This window comes from Helianthus annuus, chromosome 12 (genome assembly GCF_002127325.2).
Source record: "Helianthus annuus cultivar XRQ/B chromosome 12, HanXRQr2.0-SUNRISE, whole genome shotgun sequence".
NCBI lineage: Eukaryota > Viridiplantae > Streptophyta > Magnoliopsida > Asterales > Asteraceae > Helianthus > Helianthus annuus.
Window position 1 is genome coordinate 22,540,328 of NC_035444.2, and position 17,536 is coordinate 22,557,863.

The 17,536-nt window shown below is 36.4% G+C and overlaps 2 protein-coding genes and 1 pseudogene across 30 annotated transcripts; all 3 read right to left on the minus strand.

The window, feature by feature from the left end:
• Nucleotides 1-604: 604 nt before the first annotated feature.
• On the minus strand, nucleotides 605-2,554 carry LOC110892592 (pentatricopeptide repeat-containing protein At5g66520). Its single transcript, XM_022139749.2, has one exon. The coding sequence runs from the start codon at nucleotides 2,424-2,426 to the stop codon at nucleotides 873-875; it is 1,554 nt and encodes a 517-aa protein (XP_021995441.2). The 5' UTR covers nucleotides 2,427-2,554; the 3' UTR covers nucleotides 605-872.
• Nucleotides 2,555-4,389: 1,835 nt separating this feature from the next.
• LOC110894367 (protein TAB2 homolog, chloroplastic) lies at nucleotides 4,390-14,053 on the minus strand. 29 transcript variants are annotated; one of them, XM_022141583.2, is made up of 12 exons: nucleotides 13,768-14,053; nucleotides 13,477-13,549; nucleotides 13,308-13,393; nucleotides 13,032-13,128; nucleotides 12,862-12,950; nucleotides 12,736-12,784; nucleotides 12,438-12,506; nucleotides 7,698-7,869; nucleotides 7,300-7,456; nucleotides 6,085-6,149; nucleotides 5,774-5,961; nucleotides 4,390-4,698 (listed from the first exon to the last, which is right to left on the minus strand). In XM_022141583.2, exons 5-10 carry the CDS (start codon nucleotides 12,891-12,893, stop codon nucleotides 6,131-6,133), a joined length of 498 nt encoding a protein of 165 aa, XP_021997275.1. In that variant the 5' UTR covers nucleotides 12,894-12,950; nucleotides 13,032-13,128; nucleotides 13,308-13,393; nucleotides 13,477-13,549; nucleotides 13,768-14,053; the 3' UTR covers nucleotides 4,390-4,698; nucleotides 5,774-5,961; nucleotides 6,085-6,130. The 29 variants fall into 29 exon arrangements, 5 of the variants coding, with proteins under 5 accessions (XP_021997275.1, XP_035836730.1, XP_035836732.1 ...); XR_004874553.1 differs by adding an exon at nucleotides 12,606-12,635 and having other exon boundaries at nucleotides 6,085-8,818; XR_004874554.1 differs by adding an exon at nucleotides 12,602-12,635 and having other exon boundaries at nucleotides 6,085-8,171.
• A 1,113-nt stretch (nucleotides 14,054-15,166) lies between these two features.
• On the minus strand, nucleotides 15,167-15,252 carry LOC118485319 (annotated as a pseudogene).
• Between the last annotated feature and the right edge of the window lie 2,284 nt (nucleotides 15,253-17,536).

Below are 17,536 nucleotides of genomic sequence, written 5' to 3' on the forward strand. Positions count from 1 at the left end.
CTCTAAGCATTTCCTCACGCCCCCGCTTTTAATAACCAAGCAATAACAATTAACAAATGCGTTTCCGAAAGCCATTTACTTATTGCAATAGTATGCAAATATGGCATAGAAAACAATTATATAAAAAAAAAAAAAAAAAAAACCAGATAATCACAAGAACCAACTGCTCACCTCATTTGTGGAGTTTACAGCCGCATCAACCTCAAGACTCCAAGGAGTTCCATTCCAAAGATAAATCTTTAAGTTAACTTCATGATCAACAGGAAATCTAAAAACTTTTCCACTACTTTCTCCCAAAGAAGACGAAGCTGACGGATCTTCGATAAACATTGACAAATATTCAGAAATTCAGAAACTTGAATACCGAGTCATTTAACAACCAGTCGTATTCGATTGATATAAATCCATTTGATTAAACGCACCGTGTTCAGGTTGACATGTTTAACCCATTTGATATATTTTTTTTAACCCATTTATTTGTAGTATTTATTTACGACTTTAGTTACAAGATTTTTAGCATATAGTAATACTTCTAAGGTAGTTCTCAAAACACTTCCATATTGAAAAAAAAGTTAACTTCTTTCACCATTTAAACACAATAAGGTATGATATGATGCTAAAATAAATCAAGATCAAACAGATATATGGTCATATGTATCTACAAATCCAACTCTTCTACTTATATATAAAATATTTAAAACGAATATATAGGTTGTACATTTGTTGTATATCCTCACTGAATCCATCTTCTAAAGCTCTAATAGCGTGCAAGCTTCAAACCACGCACACGGTAGCAAAAATGTTCGGTTTATCGTGGCGGCATGCGGTGGCTGGTGGTGGTAACACAAGGCGGTAGGTACCTACTGCAAAAATCAATCCAACTGCCTATTCAAATTCTCCAAAACCGCATGAATTTCTTCTATCCTATGATTCATTTTCTCACCAGCCACAAACTCATCAACAACACCACCAATCTCAATAGAACTACACCCCGGTACTTTATCCAGCCCGCGCGTTTTCATCAACTTTCTAGTCCGTTGCAGGCTGTCAACATCATCTGTACTCGAATATAAATTAGACATTAGTACATAAACCCCACCATCATTTTCTAACTCCATTAATCTCTCCGCTGCCATTTGTGCAAGTTCTATTTGTTTATAACTCTGGCATGCGCTTAATAAAGATCGCCATGCCACCGCTACTTCTTTCGGATTACAGGAATTTGGCATTTTTTCAATTATATCCTTTGCTTCGTTAAACAAACCAGCTCTGCCAAGAAGATCGACTATACATATGTAATGTTCGGTTTTTGGGTTGAGGTTGTATTCATCGCACATTTTGTTGAACAATCGTAGACCTTCGTGTTCCATACCTGAATGACTACAAGCAGTAAAAACAGCAATAAAGGTAACATCGTCTGGTTGTATTTCAGTCATCTCCATTTCCGAAAACAATCTAAGAGCGCGTACTCCTTCCCCATGAATCGCTAGTCCCGAGATCATTACATTCCAGCAAATGGTATCTCTTTCAGACATTTCATCGAACACCTTCTCAGCAACATCCAACTTCCCACATTTACAATACATATCCATCAACGCAGTACCTAACCTCACACTACACTTCAACTTTATCTCATCCACTAGCTTATGAACCCAAACGCCGATCTCGAGTGCGCCAAGATGCGCACAAGCACCAAGTACACTCACAAACATAGCCTCATCCGGCACAATGTCGGTCGATTGCATTAACCGAAACATCTGTAACCCCTCTTTAAAACAATTATTCTGCACATACCCGGAAATCATCGCACCCCAAACTCCTCTATCCTTAACCGGCGCTTCGTCAAAAACCAATCTCGCCACCTCAACATCCCCAACTTTAGCATACCCGGATATCAAAACCGTCCACGACACAACGCAATGCCTCGGCATTTCATCGAACACATGGCGTGCATCCCCTATTTTCCCAAACAAAGAGTACATAACCATCAAACTGTTACCCACAAATCTATCAAACACAAACCCTAATTTCACACAACACCCATGAACCACCTCTCCAAGACGAAAACTTTGCGTGTACGCACACGCTTTCAACACGTACGGAAGCGTGTAATTATCCGGATACATATTGTTCTCAAGCATCTGTTTGTATAACTGAAATGACATGTTTAATTCGTCTCGAAGCAAACAAGCTTTGATCATGGTGTTGTATAGGCAATTAGAGGGTTGTTTACTGTGTTGTAAGATTTTTAATCCGTAGAATAAGGTGCCATGATGATGAGGTTGTGAACAAAAAGCTAATAATCTGCTTAAAGTGTAGTGATTTTCTCCAAGGCCACATGTAATTGCTTGACCATGAACTTGTTTTAGCTGCTTCATGTTCTTGCATCTTTCTAGCAGCCAGAGGCATCTACTGGTTGTTGACATTAGCTAACAAATGGTGTAGTTAGTTTCTGAAATTATAAGTTTGGTTATTACTGGGGATCATAACGGGCCGGATTTGGGACGGGTTTAAGTAATCTCAACCCTAAACCCGATCTGATAAGCGTGTCTCAAACCCGCATAAAACTCGTCGGGTATATATGTATAGACGACAAAAATAGTGTGTACCAATAATTGATATATCATGTATATACATACTAGGTTATAACCCGGGAATACTCCCGGGTTGTTAATCTATGTTTCTAAAAAAATAAATATACATCTATATATATTAATTAATAAAAATATACCATGTAGTTGTTAATCTTTATAACCCGGAAACTTCCCGGGCAGAAAAAATCAATTTATAATCTAATAATGTCATTAAATAAATTAAAAGACATGTTTTCAAACGTTATTAAGTGTTTAAATAAATAAGTTAAAATTTGGTGTCAATACTATGCGGTACCAATGTTGAAATTAAAAGACATGTTTTCAAACGTTATTTGCCGTAAAATAACACTTTTTTTCCATGGGGCGCCTCCTTCCTTTTCTTTACATGTGCACACACCCCTATGCTATGTGATACGGTAGCGGTTAAGCCAAAGCACTTATGAAGAAATGAGTTGAGCTAAACCATTTTTTACCATAATCTCAAATAAATAAAGGCACATTTGTTTTTACCATTTTAACCGAAACCCGATTACCAAACCTAACCCAATGCTACCTAAACCGAGTATTTAACACAATTATACATGAAGCCACACATGACCTAAGTAAAAACATAACAAAAACTTTCAACATCAAACTTTCCACAACAAAACTTTTAAACACATTAAAAGAAGATAATTGAGATATATTTCCTTTTATAAACAGCCAACAAATCAAATTTTATTAAAAAAGATATTAGCATTGTGCTAATCCACATCCAAAAACAACCAGACAACAAACTACATCATAGACCCAAAAAATTAACACGAAATTACGTCAGTTTTCCCATGAAAAACCAACAGATTTTGACTGATGTTTAACCCATAGGTACGCCAAAACTCTAATTTCATACTTTAAACTCTCCACCTTAGGTTGTTTACGGTTGAAGATAATGTTGTTTTGACTTCGCCAAATGCACCATACGACCGTTAGAATAATGGAGTAGACAACATTTCTCCACTTCACAGAGCCTCTCGCTTGCTTATAAAACTTCAACCGGTCCTTGAATTCAAAGAAAAAGAAACCATAAAGCATGTACCATGTATTAATAAAGTCCCAAATAGTTTGCGTCATCCCACACGATACTAAAAGATGTTCTGCAGACTCCTCATATGCTCCACAAAAGCTGCACATAATAGACACAATACTAACACTTCGTCTTGTCGGATTTGTACTCGTAGGCAAGTGATCCAACCCCAACCTCCACGCTAAAAAATGACTTTAAGTGATACCCAATTGTTCCATTCAAAGACCGTGCCATGCTCCGAAAAAGATGTTGAATTCATTTTTTGTTTGAAGTTCTTTAGTAAAAATACACCAGATGCATCCGAACTCCAGACCCATATGTCGACGCCAAATCTGTCTGGTAAGATGGATAACAACGTTGTTATCCCGTCTAATTCAGTTACCTCCTGGAATGTGGATGGTTATTGAGCCTAGTCTTCTTATTCTAGAAGTAGATTCCTTGTATTAAACAAAACCAATAATCTACTTAAAATTATTCACCCCATGAGAGTGTGAGATGATGACTACCTTATACAACATCTACTCCAAAACCTTTAAATCATTCATGTAGTTGTCTCTAGTGGAAGTGCTGCCTAAAGAATGGATCAGATTTATCACATGCTATTGAACTAATCAAACAAATATTAAAAGTTCAAAATTCAAATTACAAAAGAAAAAAAAAAGTGGCAGAACCGTTATCCCATGGTAGCTAAGACGTTCCCTGTGCCCTCATGCCATAGTTAATAAAGTACAATAAAAAAACAAAAACATTATAACGTTGATTATTAATAAAAAAATATTACAACACTTTGTTTATATATACAAAAATGAAGCAAAGCCATTCATCACAAACTTGTATCAGCCCATAATAAAATAAAGACACATACCATCTTGCCAAGTTTGACCAACCTTGACTAAACTGACCCACTCATTCCCATTGTTTCCTTCATCCCAAACAACCCCTTAAACGGTACAGAGTGAACCAACCGAGCAACTACCATCACTAATCACCATTGTTTGGCGTCCGTAGTTCGTCTACGCCGCCTAAAGACAACACAACCATCTGAAAAAAATACTACCATAGTTTCAATCAAACCACTTTAATAACTATTGTTGTCCAACACCATATAAAATAAAATAAATTAAGAAAACAAAAATAGTGATATAACTTATGAAAAATAATGGTAAGCACATTGCAGTATACATAAGTACTATACAATTAATAGAGTTAATATTAACCCATGACAATGGCATGCATAATACATGTCATAATATATTAATAAATTCTATCTACACATGGAAGAAAGGTTACATGAAAGAACATAGAAAGCCTATATCAAAGTATATAATTAAGTTTTTTTCTTTCAGGTGTATAATCTTTGAGGTATGTTATAATACATACGCTATATAAAAATATAAACGAACTAATTTTTCTGTCCGTCGTAACAGGTTTGCAGTTTACTCTCTCTAAAGACCAAAGCCTGTGCTAATTTTGGTAATTCTTTTTCCCTATATTCGGACTTTCCGTTTTTATTTTGGAAGCACTTGATATGATTTACGGAAGCAACAATCATCAAACATAAAGGTTGGATACAGGACATGCCAAATTGGGTATTACTATTATATCCTACATTAGGTCAACGTACGATAAGAGAAGTTCATTTATGGAACCAAGCATCACAGAGTCAACAATGTACAACACAGGTGCAACTTTTGGGTGAAGTTAACACATGTCCCCAACCTATAATCCATCACACTTGATAGTTGATACATTGTTGTAATTCCTTAAATGTTTTTTTTTTTACTTTGTATCTATACTTTACATGATCCTCAGTTTATACCATCAAGAATATCTTACTAATTTAAGCCCAACATTATAACATTTGTTATTAATAAAAATATTACAACACTTTGTTTATATATACCAATGTTTTAAAAACTGGTTCAAACCGGCCAGTTGCACCGGTTCAACCATCCGGTAGAACCGTTTAAACCGTCTGGTACACCCGGTTGAACCGTTTTTGAGCCAAATCCGGTACAGTATAAAAACCGATTTTAAAACATTGATATACACAAAAAATGAAGCAAAGCATTCATCACAAACTTGTATCAGCCCATAATAAAATAAAGACACATACCATCTTGCCAAGTTTGACCAACCTTGACTGAACTGACTCACTCATGCCCACTGTTTCCTTCATCCCAAACAACCCCGTAATCGATTCATACAGATTCTAAACATCTACGAATAAACCAACCGAGCAACTACCATTGCTAATCACCATTGTCTCGCGTCCGTAGTTTGTCTACGCCGTGACACAACCACCTGTAATCAAAGCACTTTAATAACTATTGTTGTCAAACACCATATAAAATAAAATAAATTAAGAAAACAACAATAGTTAATATTATAATTCATGAAAGTTCTTAGAAAAAAATGAAACTTTACCTTAAGTTATATAGAGATTTATACTCATTACCCACAAAGGTACAAATCAAACAAAGAATTCCACCCTGCAAAACCAATCAAGTTGTGAAAGTTAAAATTATATGAATGAAGCCATATACAAAACGTAGGGTATGTGGTGTGGTCATGACTCAAATGACCACCACCATCCTCCACGTCAGCGCCATGTCACCCCACCCTCATCTACCAACCTAATAAACCATCCTATATGGTGGACCATGACCCGCATGATCATCCACTATCCTCCCCCACCAATCAAAATCCCCTAATTAATTGAAAGAGGGTCACAGTTGCCATGGATTAAACAATGCTAACCACCATGGTTTGGGAAAGGGACGGTGTACCGCGAGAACCATGTCCCGACACTTGCGTGGATATCCATGATCTAATCCACCACCCTCATACCCCATAGCCTTAGCCCTCAAATAAAAGTTGCTATAGTGTGCATATCCTTTTATATATTCTGCAAACATTTATTCGGTTCCAAACATAAAATCACAACCTTAGATGGTTTTATTTGAAACTTTTTTTAAAATATCTATATTGCATGTATAAAGTGGAAAAAAAAAGCAGCAACTAACATTCTATGGATCCAACTACACTAAAAAAATGCCAAACTAAAAAAATGCCAGACCAATAAATAATAATTAAAAAAAAAACTCAACCAAAATAATGTTGGACCTCTATTCTCCATTACAGAGACTAACGCCAACAATGAATAAAAAATTCTAGGAGAGAAACAAAAAAAGATAAGGCCTAGAGAGTGAAACCATCACTCAATCCGAAAACCATGAAACCTTTAAAACCAACAGATCATCAATATAAATTCTCACAATAATCAACCCCAATAATCTTTTCAAGATCGTAAAAAGATCTGTTTCCCATCATCGATTGTACCCGACCCACGTTACCACCGAGCCTTGAGTTGGTGAGAAACATTTTTTATATAAAAAATAAGGACTCTTGTGAATAAATAGTGCAATTTATATTGCAAGTATAATCTAATCTTTTGAATAAACATCTTAGGAGGTTTTATGCATTGGAAAAAATTTCTATCCATTAATCTATTTTTATTACATTACCTATTTAAGTTGTTAAGAGACATAACGTAATCTGAATGATGAATCGACCGATTCATAAGTAAATAGGTTGAAAACAAAAACAAAAAACCAAAAAAAGGGGACCAGAAAGACATACATTGAGACGGATATTGTTGCTGACCATACTATTGTTGCAATGTTGCATAGGTGGCTTCTTCGGTGTTGCCACCTCGAATTAAAGTACCAACCTGCCAACGGCCTTGCCCGTGAAGATGCAACAGCTAATCCAGGAATCGGCATATTGTCATCGATTTCTATCCCCAGTAAATCGAAATCCATAGTTACACAAAAGGCAAATGATTTTTCTAGCGTCTATCGCTCCTTAACATCTCAAGATATATTCAACTAATAAAAACCATAATAGAATAGTTCCTTCAAATCTTTGCAGAAACATGGTACTCCAGTCCCCGAAATAGATTCCAATCCACAACAATCTTTTACTTAAAATAACAGTAATTTTATATCAATCTGTATCAAACACAATAAAGAACTTACCTGAAAAAGGTAACTGAACAAAAGCCCATTTTTCTCCATACAAAGTGTCGGGAAGATCCATTGGAAAAAGGTTATCGAGTGCAAGAAGAGGTTTAGATCCTTTCCGGAAACCAGGATGCCGTTTATATACTGTTTCATACCATTCTTCCAGCCAAATAAGAAGAGATAGACACTGAAATCGCATAGTTTCAAACACAAATGTACATCTTATGCTAGTTTACTATAATCATGATCAAAACTGATAATCCTACAGTTAAACTCATGGACATCTTGCATCAAGATGTCTCTTTACACATTTCAGTTGGCAGATAATTAGAATAAAATTTAGTTGTGGCAATCATGAATTTATGACCGATACCGCAAAGAATGGATTGATTCATGAAAATTAAATTTATATATGGATTGACTACACCCCTGATCTATAGGTCCCTGCACACATTCAGTTTCCTCTGCTATGATGCCATTGATTCTTACCTAAAATTCCCAAGAAAACAAAATGTAATTAGCTAAAAATAAACCACATTTTAACCCACTCATAGACCTGGCTCTAGATTATGGATTATCAATGACACATTTACTTTTTTAGCCAGCCAAAGAACATTTTGATAATTCCAAAAACAAAGCAGAACCCATAGCAAGATGCTTGGGGAAATTGGGATACAACAACAGAACCAAAAGAAACATAACAAAAACATAACCTGCCTCCACATAGCCTAATATTGAACCAAGATAAAGACATCATCGTGATTCAATGTGGATCAAGAAAAAGGGACCTGAATAAAGAGCACAACTTATACTTTCACACACATATATATAAACACGCCCTTAACATACACACACACACATGTATATACATATGGGTTCACACACCTGCTTCAACTTGACAACTCGTTTTCCTTTGCACGCGTATAATCGTATTTAAAATTCTTCTTCTTCGGTTTCCTTAAACCCAGAAGCAACACTGCCCTCAAGGGGTATAATACAAGGTTTGAACTAAGACAAAAACTTATCAGACTAAACTTATCAGACTCATAACCCTGCGGTTCCCTATATTGAACTGCACGCCCACCGAGAATTACATCAAGTTCGACTGTTTTTACCACTGTTGTTCCAGCTTCATCCTGATTTTCGTCATGAAATAATGCCACTTAAGCAAATTTTTTTTTTTTTAGTTCTTTAATTTTTTTTATTCGAATTTGACTTTTCATATTTGTTTCACTTTACATCGAGATAGTTGGTAAACGGGCTACAAGCTGCACCGCTACCCCTTTTTGAATAGCAAAACTAAGCCTTTTAAAAACTACGTCCATAGATCTCGGGGTCATAACATTACTATGCATGACCCTTTGAACTCGACTAAGTAGGTCCACAGCCTCTGGCGCCAGAAAACCAAAAGTATCAAAAGCAAATGGGATAAACACGTGCTGGTTGTCAAGGCATGCTTTCTCATGCTTGATCACCTTACCCGAAGCAGCCTTTAAAGCAGCCTGACCCACTGTGAAAGCACTACTCCCTAAGCCCACAAGCGGAGAAACCCCTGTTAGATCCACACATGCGTGTTTTCCTCCTACCGATCCAAAGACCAGAATGTCAGCTGGTCGAAGGGTAGATCTCCCTTCCAACGGGTCTGTTAAGAAATTAACGGGTGCCTCTTTCTTAGCAGAAATGCCAGCGCACCTGAATATGTCAAAAAGGACATCCCTAACCAAATCATGTCGGTATTTGAACCCCGGGAGCTCTTTACAATGAACGGCATGCTCACCAAAAGAATCCAAACACGCCTTATGACAAACCGGGCATACCTCATCAACTGGGAATAAAGGAATCATGAGGCGATACTTAAGAATAGTACGGTACTCCACCGGCGACATATGCTGGCCTAACCCATCTATAGGTATAGCAAGAAGAAAATCTTGTGCATGTGGTGCTCGGAGACACTCAAAAACGGCTCTTTGTCTAACGGTCAAGTCAAACTGTACTTCAATTTCGTGGACAATTTTACTAAAAAGAGCACTCGCCAATGCATGTTGGGCTTTAGGGGGGCGGTGTCCTTATTAGTGAAACCGCTGAAGTCAAAGCTTGGAATCGTATCACGAAGACAAGCCAAAGCACAAACATAATCAGAATCCATACCGCATATGCCACTGTCTCTTAAAATGTGGTCCTGTAGCACCCACGATTGGGCCCTCGAGGCCACAAAAGCATAGGATGAAGCCTCTACAGCCGAATACAACCCCAAACCTCCAAACCTAATAGGTAAAGAAGCCAGTCGCCACTGGAGGTCTCCAAAGAAAGGACCTCCGCAAACCACCAATTCCTCAATCGCCTCACGCAAACCTTTGTCAAAGAACAACGCTGCATCTTCCATGTGTACAGGTTGGCATGTCCTTAGGCCAAAGAAAAGTTTGGCAATGCCCATACAGGATCGAAGCAAGAGTAGTTCACTCTGCGGGTCACCTAATTTCGGTAGAAGACGCATCAAATCTATTGCCTTAGTAGCTCTTTTCTTTGCCAACCCACTAATAAAGCTTGCGTCTCTACTAACAGCCCCCCCAAGAAGCTTCACCCCCACTAATGGCCTCCCGATGTCCTTAGGAAATAACCCTTCACGAAACTTGCTACCATCACAAGAAGGCCAAAATAGCTCAGTTTTCTTAATATTAAGTTCAAGACCCAATGCTGGACCCGACACCTTAATGATGTCCAACACTCTAGCCACCTCTTCTGAACCTCCAATGACAGTCCCATCATCAAGATACCAAGCATGAAGGAGAAGCTTGCATTTGTCTCTAATCTGATGCACAAGGGGGTGCAAAACAAGCGCGAAAAGAAGTGGTCCCAATGGGTCCCCTTGCTGAACTCCCGTGGTAGACCAAATGTGCCCATCTCCAAGATACAATCTTGCTGGCTGCCCATATAGAAATTCCACCCACAAAGAAATAGAAGGGCACCTCATCCTGACCTCCCGAAGTAAGGCTGATCTATCCACCTGGTTAAAAGCATTAGAAAAATCTACCGTAAGCATTGCAAGAGACCCATCAGTGTGACGTTCACTTAGAACCCTACTGACGCTGTGCAAAATGGCCTCAGCGCCACCCGACACGCCGACTCCAAACTGAAAATCATTAAGGTACTTGGTCATTTCTTTACCAACACCCTTCATAGCAACCTTAGAAACCAAACGCCTCCATATAGTACCCACTGCAATAGGTCTAATTCTATTGTCGGGTTTTAAAAGCGGTGTAAGCGGAGCAGACGCGACAAACTCTGCCAAACACGATGGACATTTCCCCTAGCCATAAGTTGACTACCGCAGTGATAGCGCATAAGAGATCAGTGGCAATAGCAGACCCCTCTCCACAAAAAGCATCCAAAATGTGTTGTGCCCTCAAGCCATCCCTCCCACATGAGGTTCCTTTATGAAACGATCTAATGCAGCAAAGAACACTATCCACCTCTGCTACAAGGGGAGGCTCAGAATATATAGTACCTGGTATAGATGGAGGTTCTCTGTACGGGTGTTTAGCCTCTAAAGTCTGTATGGTATTATCATTGTACGGAGCAACACCGGATGAACATAACACCTTCACTGCAGCTGTAAAGTGGCCATCGGCAACCTTTCGAAGGCACTGCCTAACATTGGTATTACTAACAGAACTCTCCTCAGGATTATCAACACCTCTTGGACCTAGAGACCCCACCGTAGGACTATCAAATATATTTTTAACTAACATAAAAATACCATCTTCTTTCCCCCATGTGGCTAAAGAATTCAGAATTGATCTTTGTTGCAATGCCTTCCTATTCCCAGACCTTCTTTCTTGCCTATTTTTTGGCCTGACCACTTGCAAAGTGCACCGAGGAAGAAGGAACAACCTAACCCACGCTTCAACGGATCTAGGTTGGGCAACCACTTTATAAAGAGCGGTTTTCAACGCCTGAGAGAAAACCAACCGACAGCTATGAGGGATGCTCTTTACGGTGACAATGGGTGCTTTAAAGACACGATCTAGTAGAACGGTATCCAACAAGAACGACTCATGAACGTTGGTCACGTGCGCCTTGGGAGAGGGCCTCGAAATCCCTATAATGTAGCTATCTATGTCATTATCACGATTGGTAAAACGGACAAGCCCATCGGGGTGATGGCATGCACGACTCAATGCATGTATACTCAAACACTTCCCACACATCCATTGGCCAAAAAACTTCAAAGTACCTTCTACGTTCTTGAACAGCCCATGGTCCGTAGAAATAGCCTCACGCAACGCACTTCTACGTTCATCACTAGAAAGGTGCAATCTCTTGAGATGAGAGATCAACCGAGAAATCCCCTTATTTCCCACTTCACCATCCGGGCAACAATGAAACATACGAAAAGGACATGGCCAGGAGCCACTCAAAGGCGTAGAAGGAGTTGTCATTAAGGCTAAATAAATCACGATTCAAGTTGAGACGAAATTTGGATGTAAAAACCAAAAATTAAACACAGGCATTTCACCAAACAGTTGGAGGGCATCCATGAAAAAACGAGTTAGTGAGTGGTAAAGAGGTTCGATTTTGAATAGATAAAAAAGGTTTGCAAAGTAAAGTTAATGAATTAATGGAACGGAATTCAGAAGTTGAAAAACAAAAACGAATAATGGCTTTTAAGTTAAGAAAAAAAAATGTATGTCGTAAAAGTATGCACCGCCCATTATAACATAAATAAAATAACAAATAAAATAACATTGTTTTTACCTGGCTAGTATCTTTTCCCAGCCAAAAATGTATGTCGTAAAAGTATGCACCGCCCTTATCGGAAGTAGTCTGTACAAACACATTAGAAAAGATGTAAACTCGAAAGTATTAAAATACGATGCACATAAGGGGAAACTAAGAACAGTGTAAAACATCATTAGCACCTACAATACGATGTACGAATCACATCATTAGCACCTACAATACGATGTACGAATCACCAGCGTAGAATTTCCCATAATTAGACCCAGAGTACCAAGGAACCATATTCAAAAAAATTAGGGTGCGTCTGCTCCACCTTTAACTTCTTGATTTCTTCGACTGACAGAGGGTGGGTAAGAGCACATCTGATGATAACAAAGGCCAGTAATTAGAAAAGATGACAAATTAAATAATTAATCATACAATATATAAACCCGCTTACCCGCTTGATCTTTGCACAACAAAATTATCCATATATAGATCGATAAGCGTTGCCCATAACGACAATATTGGTGAAATTACATCTGAAGACTAAAAGATAAAACAGGAACCAAAGATAGTTGAATCATAACCTGATCACAGACATCAAGTACAGCAAAAAAGAATATGTACCTCTGCATATATGAGCCACTTAGAATGAGTTGGATAATCACGCACCGACGCTGGAGTAAACTAAGATCTGCATTCTTCACACATCACTTACCCGAACCTATATAAATATACATATATTTAGGTTTACATTAAAAAACCCCCCATGTTTTTCATTCTGATTCAAGATAATAGAAAATGATAATGATTATAGCTGTAAAGAAAATGATAATGATTATACCGAAAAACGTAGAAGAAGAACAGGGAGTGTTGATATCTAGGGTTTGTCAAAGAGTGTACCTGTTTGTTGAATCATTTGCAGAAGACGATGATGATAGCAGTAGAGCGTTGAATGTGAGGGAGGCTAGGGTTTACATGATTGTCAACTGTTTAAGAGATGAAATGTCTTTTATGGTGTGCAATCATATTTAATTTGAGATAAAATTATCAAATCAGAGAAAGATTGCACCTTATGTCTTCATATTTTTTATGTTCCCCAAATGCACTGCCATAATGGAAAGCCCTAAATCCTATTATAATGACTGGTAATCGAAAAACCAGAACAACAGAAACAAAACTGAATCATCAAATTTCATATTTCATAATGACAATATATAAAATTGGTAGCCCTAAATCCTATTACAATGATTGGTAATCGAAGACAAAGAACAATTAACAAATTAAAAGATGCCCAAACTACCAAACAAAATCATAATCGTTACATTTTATAATCACAACATAACAATAAAGATGTGCACACCTGATATCATGGTTGAAGCTTCTGGAGACGAAATTGTTTATAGTGGGTGAAAGAAAATACGCGTGTGCGTCAAGGTTTTCATAAGGGTGGGGAGGGATGCTCAACACGATTCGACTCAGAGAACCAAAACATCAAAGATCAAGAACGAAAAACATATTGATGAATCGTCGAAGAACCGGATGCAGCAAGGGTTGCGTTTAGGGTTTACCCGAATCTGCAAAGAATAATGAAGCAGCGGAGCTGATGAAAGCGCTTTGTATTTAGGGTTTCTGAAAAAAGTGAAGTTATGAGAGAGAAGAAAGCATTAAAAGGAATATATATGATCCATTTGAAAACATATCCGACCCGAATGTATCCGGATCCCGCGTAGAAATATAGAATGTGGTTTGTGTATTCTCAATAATGGTTTGTCTATGAAGAATTAGACATTTTCCCTCCCAAAATGAAGGTTGACTAAACAAATGGTTGCCACATCATCATATTGGCTTCACCATTCAAGGACATATAGCCCAAATCATCTCCTTTATTAATATATATAGATTTTTAAAAAGTAAAAAATAATTATATCAGGTATACAACCGGGTACACTTTATCGATACTCGGGTCGGGTAAATGGGTATATCAACAAATCCCAAACCAAAGAAAAAAATTAAAACTAATCCCAAACCTGGTTACATACCTGATTACCCATCCTAAATGTGTCAAGTTTCGAGTTTACCCATCGGGTTCAGGTTTAATTGCTATCCCTACTTATTATTATATCACAAGAAGTTCATGCTTTAAATCTTCCTGACAAATATTTTCAATAAACTTACTATGGAAACTTCCCTCCTTAGTCCCGGACCCATGATTGAACAAATGAATGCAGAAAACCATGTTTGTATTCAGCAAAGAGCAAGGATCCAAAAGCAAAAAAAAAATGTAAAGGGGTTGCATTGATCAAAAGTTTGAGTAGATACTGTAAAATGAGTGGTTAACCATGTACAAAAGTCGTCGTGTAAGCGATCAAAACATGTTAATCATGCCCCAATTTAACTGCTACAGTGTACAGAGAACTAAAGCAGGTAACTGAAGTTAAAATACAACCAAAATATACTAAACTGAATCCTGACAAAACGGATGGGTCGGAAAAAGGTTCAAAACAGGATGTTGTAGTAAATAAGCACATTTTTCTCACAAAATCTTTAGTTTTGCTGCTACTTTAAGGTTAAAAATCAACTAAATTCATCTTAAAAACATAACCTCATAAACTCTATAGCAACTAAACTTTCACAAATTTGACATCATGACTTGCAGAATACTTTATTAAGCAGGAAAAACTAGTATGAAACTTAAATTTGGAATCAAACTATGCAGAACAATGAACAAAAAAAACAGAGATCGACGGACGAACCGGAAAAAAAATTTGGACCATTTCTCAATTTGTGCGTGTCATCCTTGCGCAGTCTGTATCGTTCCAATTTTATCGGATGTCCCCGAAGGGACGAGTCTTGTTACCAAGCTCTGCTACAAAAACCCAACATTTGTTTGTCTTGTGGTCGATGTGGGACAAACTGCTTTAACTTTTATCCTTTTAATGACCTCAGATATTTATTACTCTATAAAATGAGCTTTTGTATATACTAAAAGTACTAAATTTACACTATGTTATAAAATAAAAAAGTTTTATGTAAAATGTTATTATATTTGATTGACAAAAGTTATTTCTATAAGAAATAAAAATAAAAGTTTTGATATGCCCAAAAGATATCGACATGCGTTTTACATCGATTAAAAACCATAAAAAATGAACTTGTTTTAGTTGCTTTAAGTTTTTGCATCTTTCTAGTAGCCAGAGAGGCATCTACTGGTTGTTGACATTAGTGTCCTTGACGTTTATCGAGCAAGGTATTAACAAAATATAACAATAACAAGACAATATGTTTATCATCAGTTTTGAATTCGGACACAACATGTTTAAATAAACTTGTCATTTACTTGAACAATAACTCGGACATTTTTAATATGATTAAAATAGATATACCATCCTTGTAATTCTTGAAGATATTGGCAACATCAGGTTATGAGAGAGTATATGAAACTACTCCCAACTGGTTGGTCAGGGGACTCATAGACATCAACGGTCCAGTCAAAACATTTTAACTAGTGGGCCCGTTCAGGGTGGTTACAAGTCAAGCTGGGTGAGCGTAAAACGTGGCGGGGCCACTTGTTTGATCATATCGGCGTATCCAGATCTCAGAGATGGATGCTGCCAAGAAGTGGCAGAGGCAGCAGATTTAGAGCAGACACGAGTAGAGTAAAGGTTAAATCATGAAATGGTAACCAAGTTTCGATATTGTTCCTGTAAAATGACTTACGTTCAATTGTGTTGTGAATGTTTTTATAGATTTAAATAAAACTACAAAAAGAAGTAGCGGTTGGTTAAAAAGGTGTTTATGGTTGCAAAGATGAATGACTACAGAGACCAAAATAGAATAGAAATAGAAATAGACGCTACAGTGCACAAGTAATCTATACTATATAATAAAAGAAACCATGTTTGAGACACTTGTCATCATATTAGGCCATGTACTCTATGGATAATTATCGTTTAGTTTAATATCTTCTAATTAATTATAGATAATCTTCTACGAAATATTATTTAGTTTAATCTCAATAGATTAATTTTTAAATACTACGTACTTTTTTTCTGTACTTTTCAATCAAATTGTTTATTATTTATTTTCTCAATAACTTATTATTCTTTTTATTCTATTCTTTTTCATAATTATGAATTAGTTTATTATATATATATATATATTTTTATTAATTTTGTGTATTTGTGTGTTTTTTTACACCAACATGCACCATGTAGGAATAAACTTGCATATGCCAAAAATGCCAAAAGTAGTGAATTACAAGTATACTCCGCTTACTAGAGTATCTTAAGATGGGCCTTCACAACCACCTTTCTTCCATTGCATTTTGTCGTTATATTTTTATGAATTAATTTTGGTTTTTTTTTTTTGTTTTTTTTTTTTTTTTGAAAATGAACTTCATAACCACCAAAAAAAACAAAAGCCGCTAGATCCCCAAGGTGAGGACCTAGACGACCAAATTACAACATATCACAGTACACCATTCATCCCAAGTACATTTTACATTTGTATTCCTATTATTATACCAAAGAAACCCATAAGCCTAGACCAAATTAATTTTGGTTTAGGCAAATTAAATTACAAAGGAAAAAGAAATAAATAACTATAGTTTTAGGCAAATCTATACTATATAATAAAAGAAACTATGTTTGGGACACTTATCATCATATTAGGTCATGTACTCTATGGATAATTATCATTTAGTTTAATATCTTCTAATTAATTATAGATAATCTCCTACGAAATATTATTTAGTTTAATCTCTTCTACCTAATTATAGATAATTATTATTTATATTTATACAAATAATAATTAAAATAAAAAAATAATAAAAGAAACCATGTTTGGGACACTTGTTATCGTATTAGGCCATCTACTCTGTGGATAATTATCATTTAGTTTAATATCTTCTAATTAATTATAGATATTCTCCTACGGAATATTATTTAGTTTAATCTCTTCTACCTAATTCTAGATAATTAATGTTTATATCTATACAAATAATAATTAAAATAAAAATGTATTAATGGTAGCAATTATAATTAGAACATAATAATACAAGTAACACTGCTAATGATGATATTAATAAAAAAACAATATTTTTTTTGTCATATGTATATTATTAGTTATAA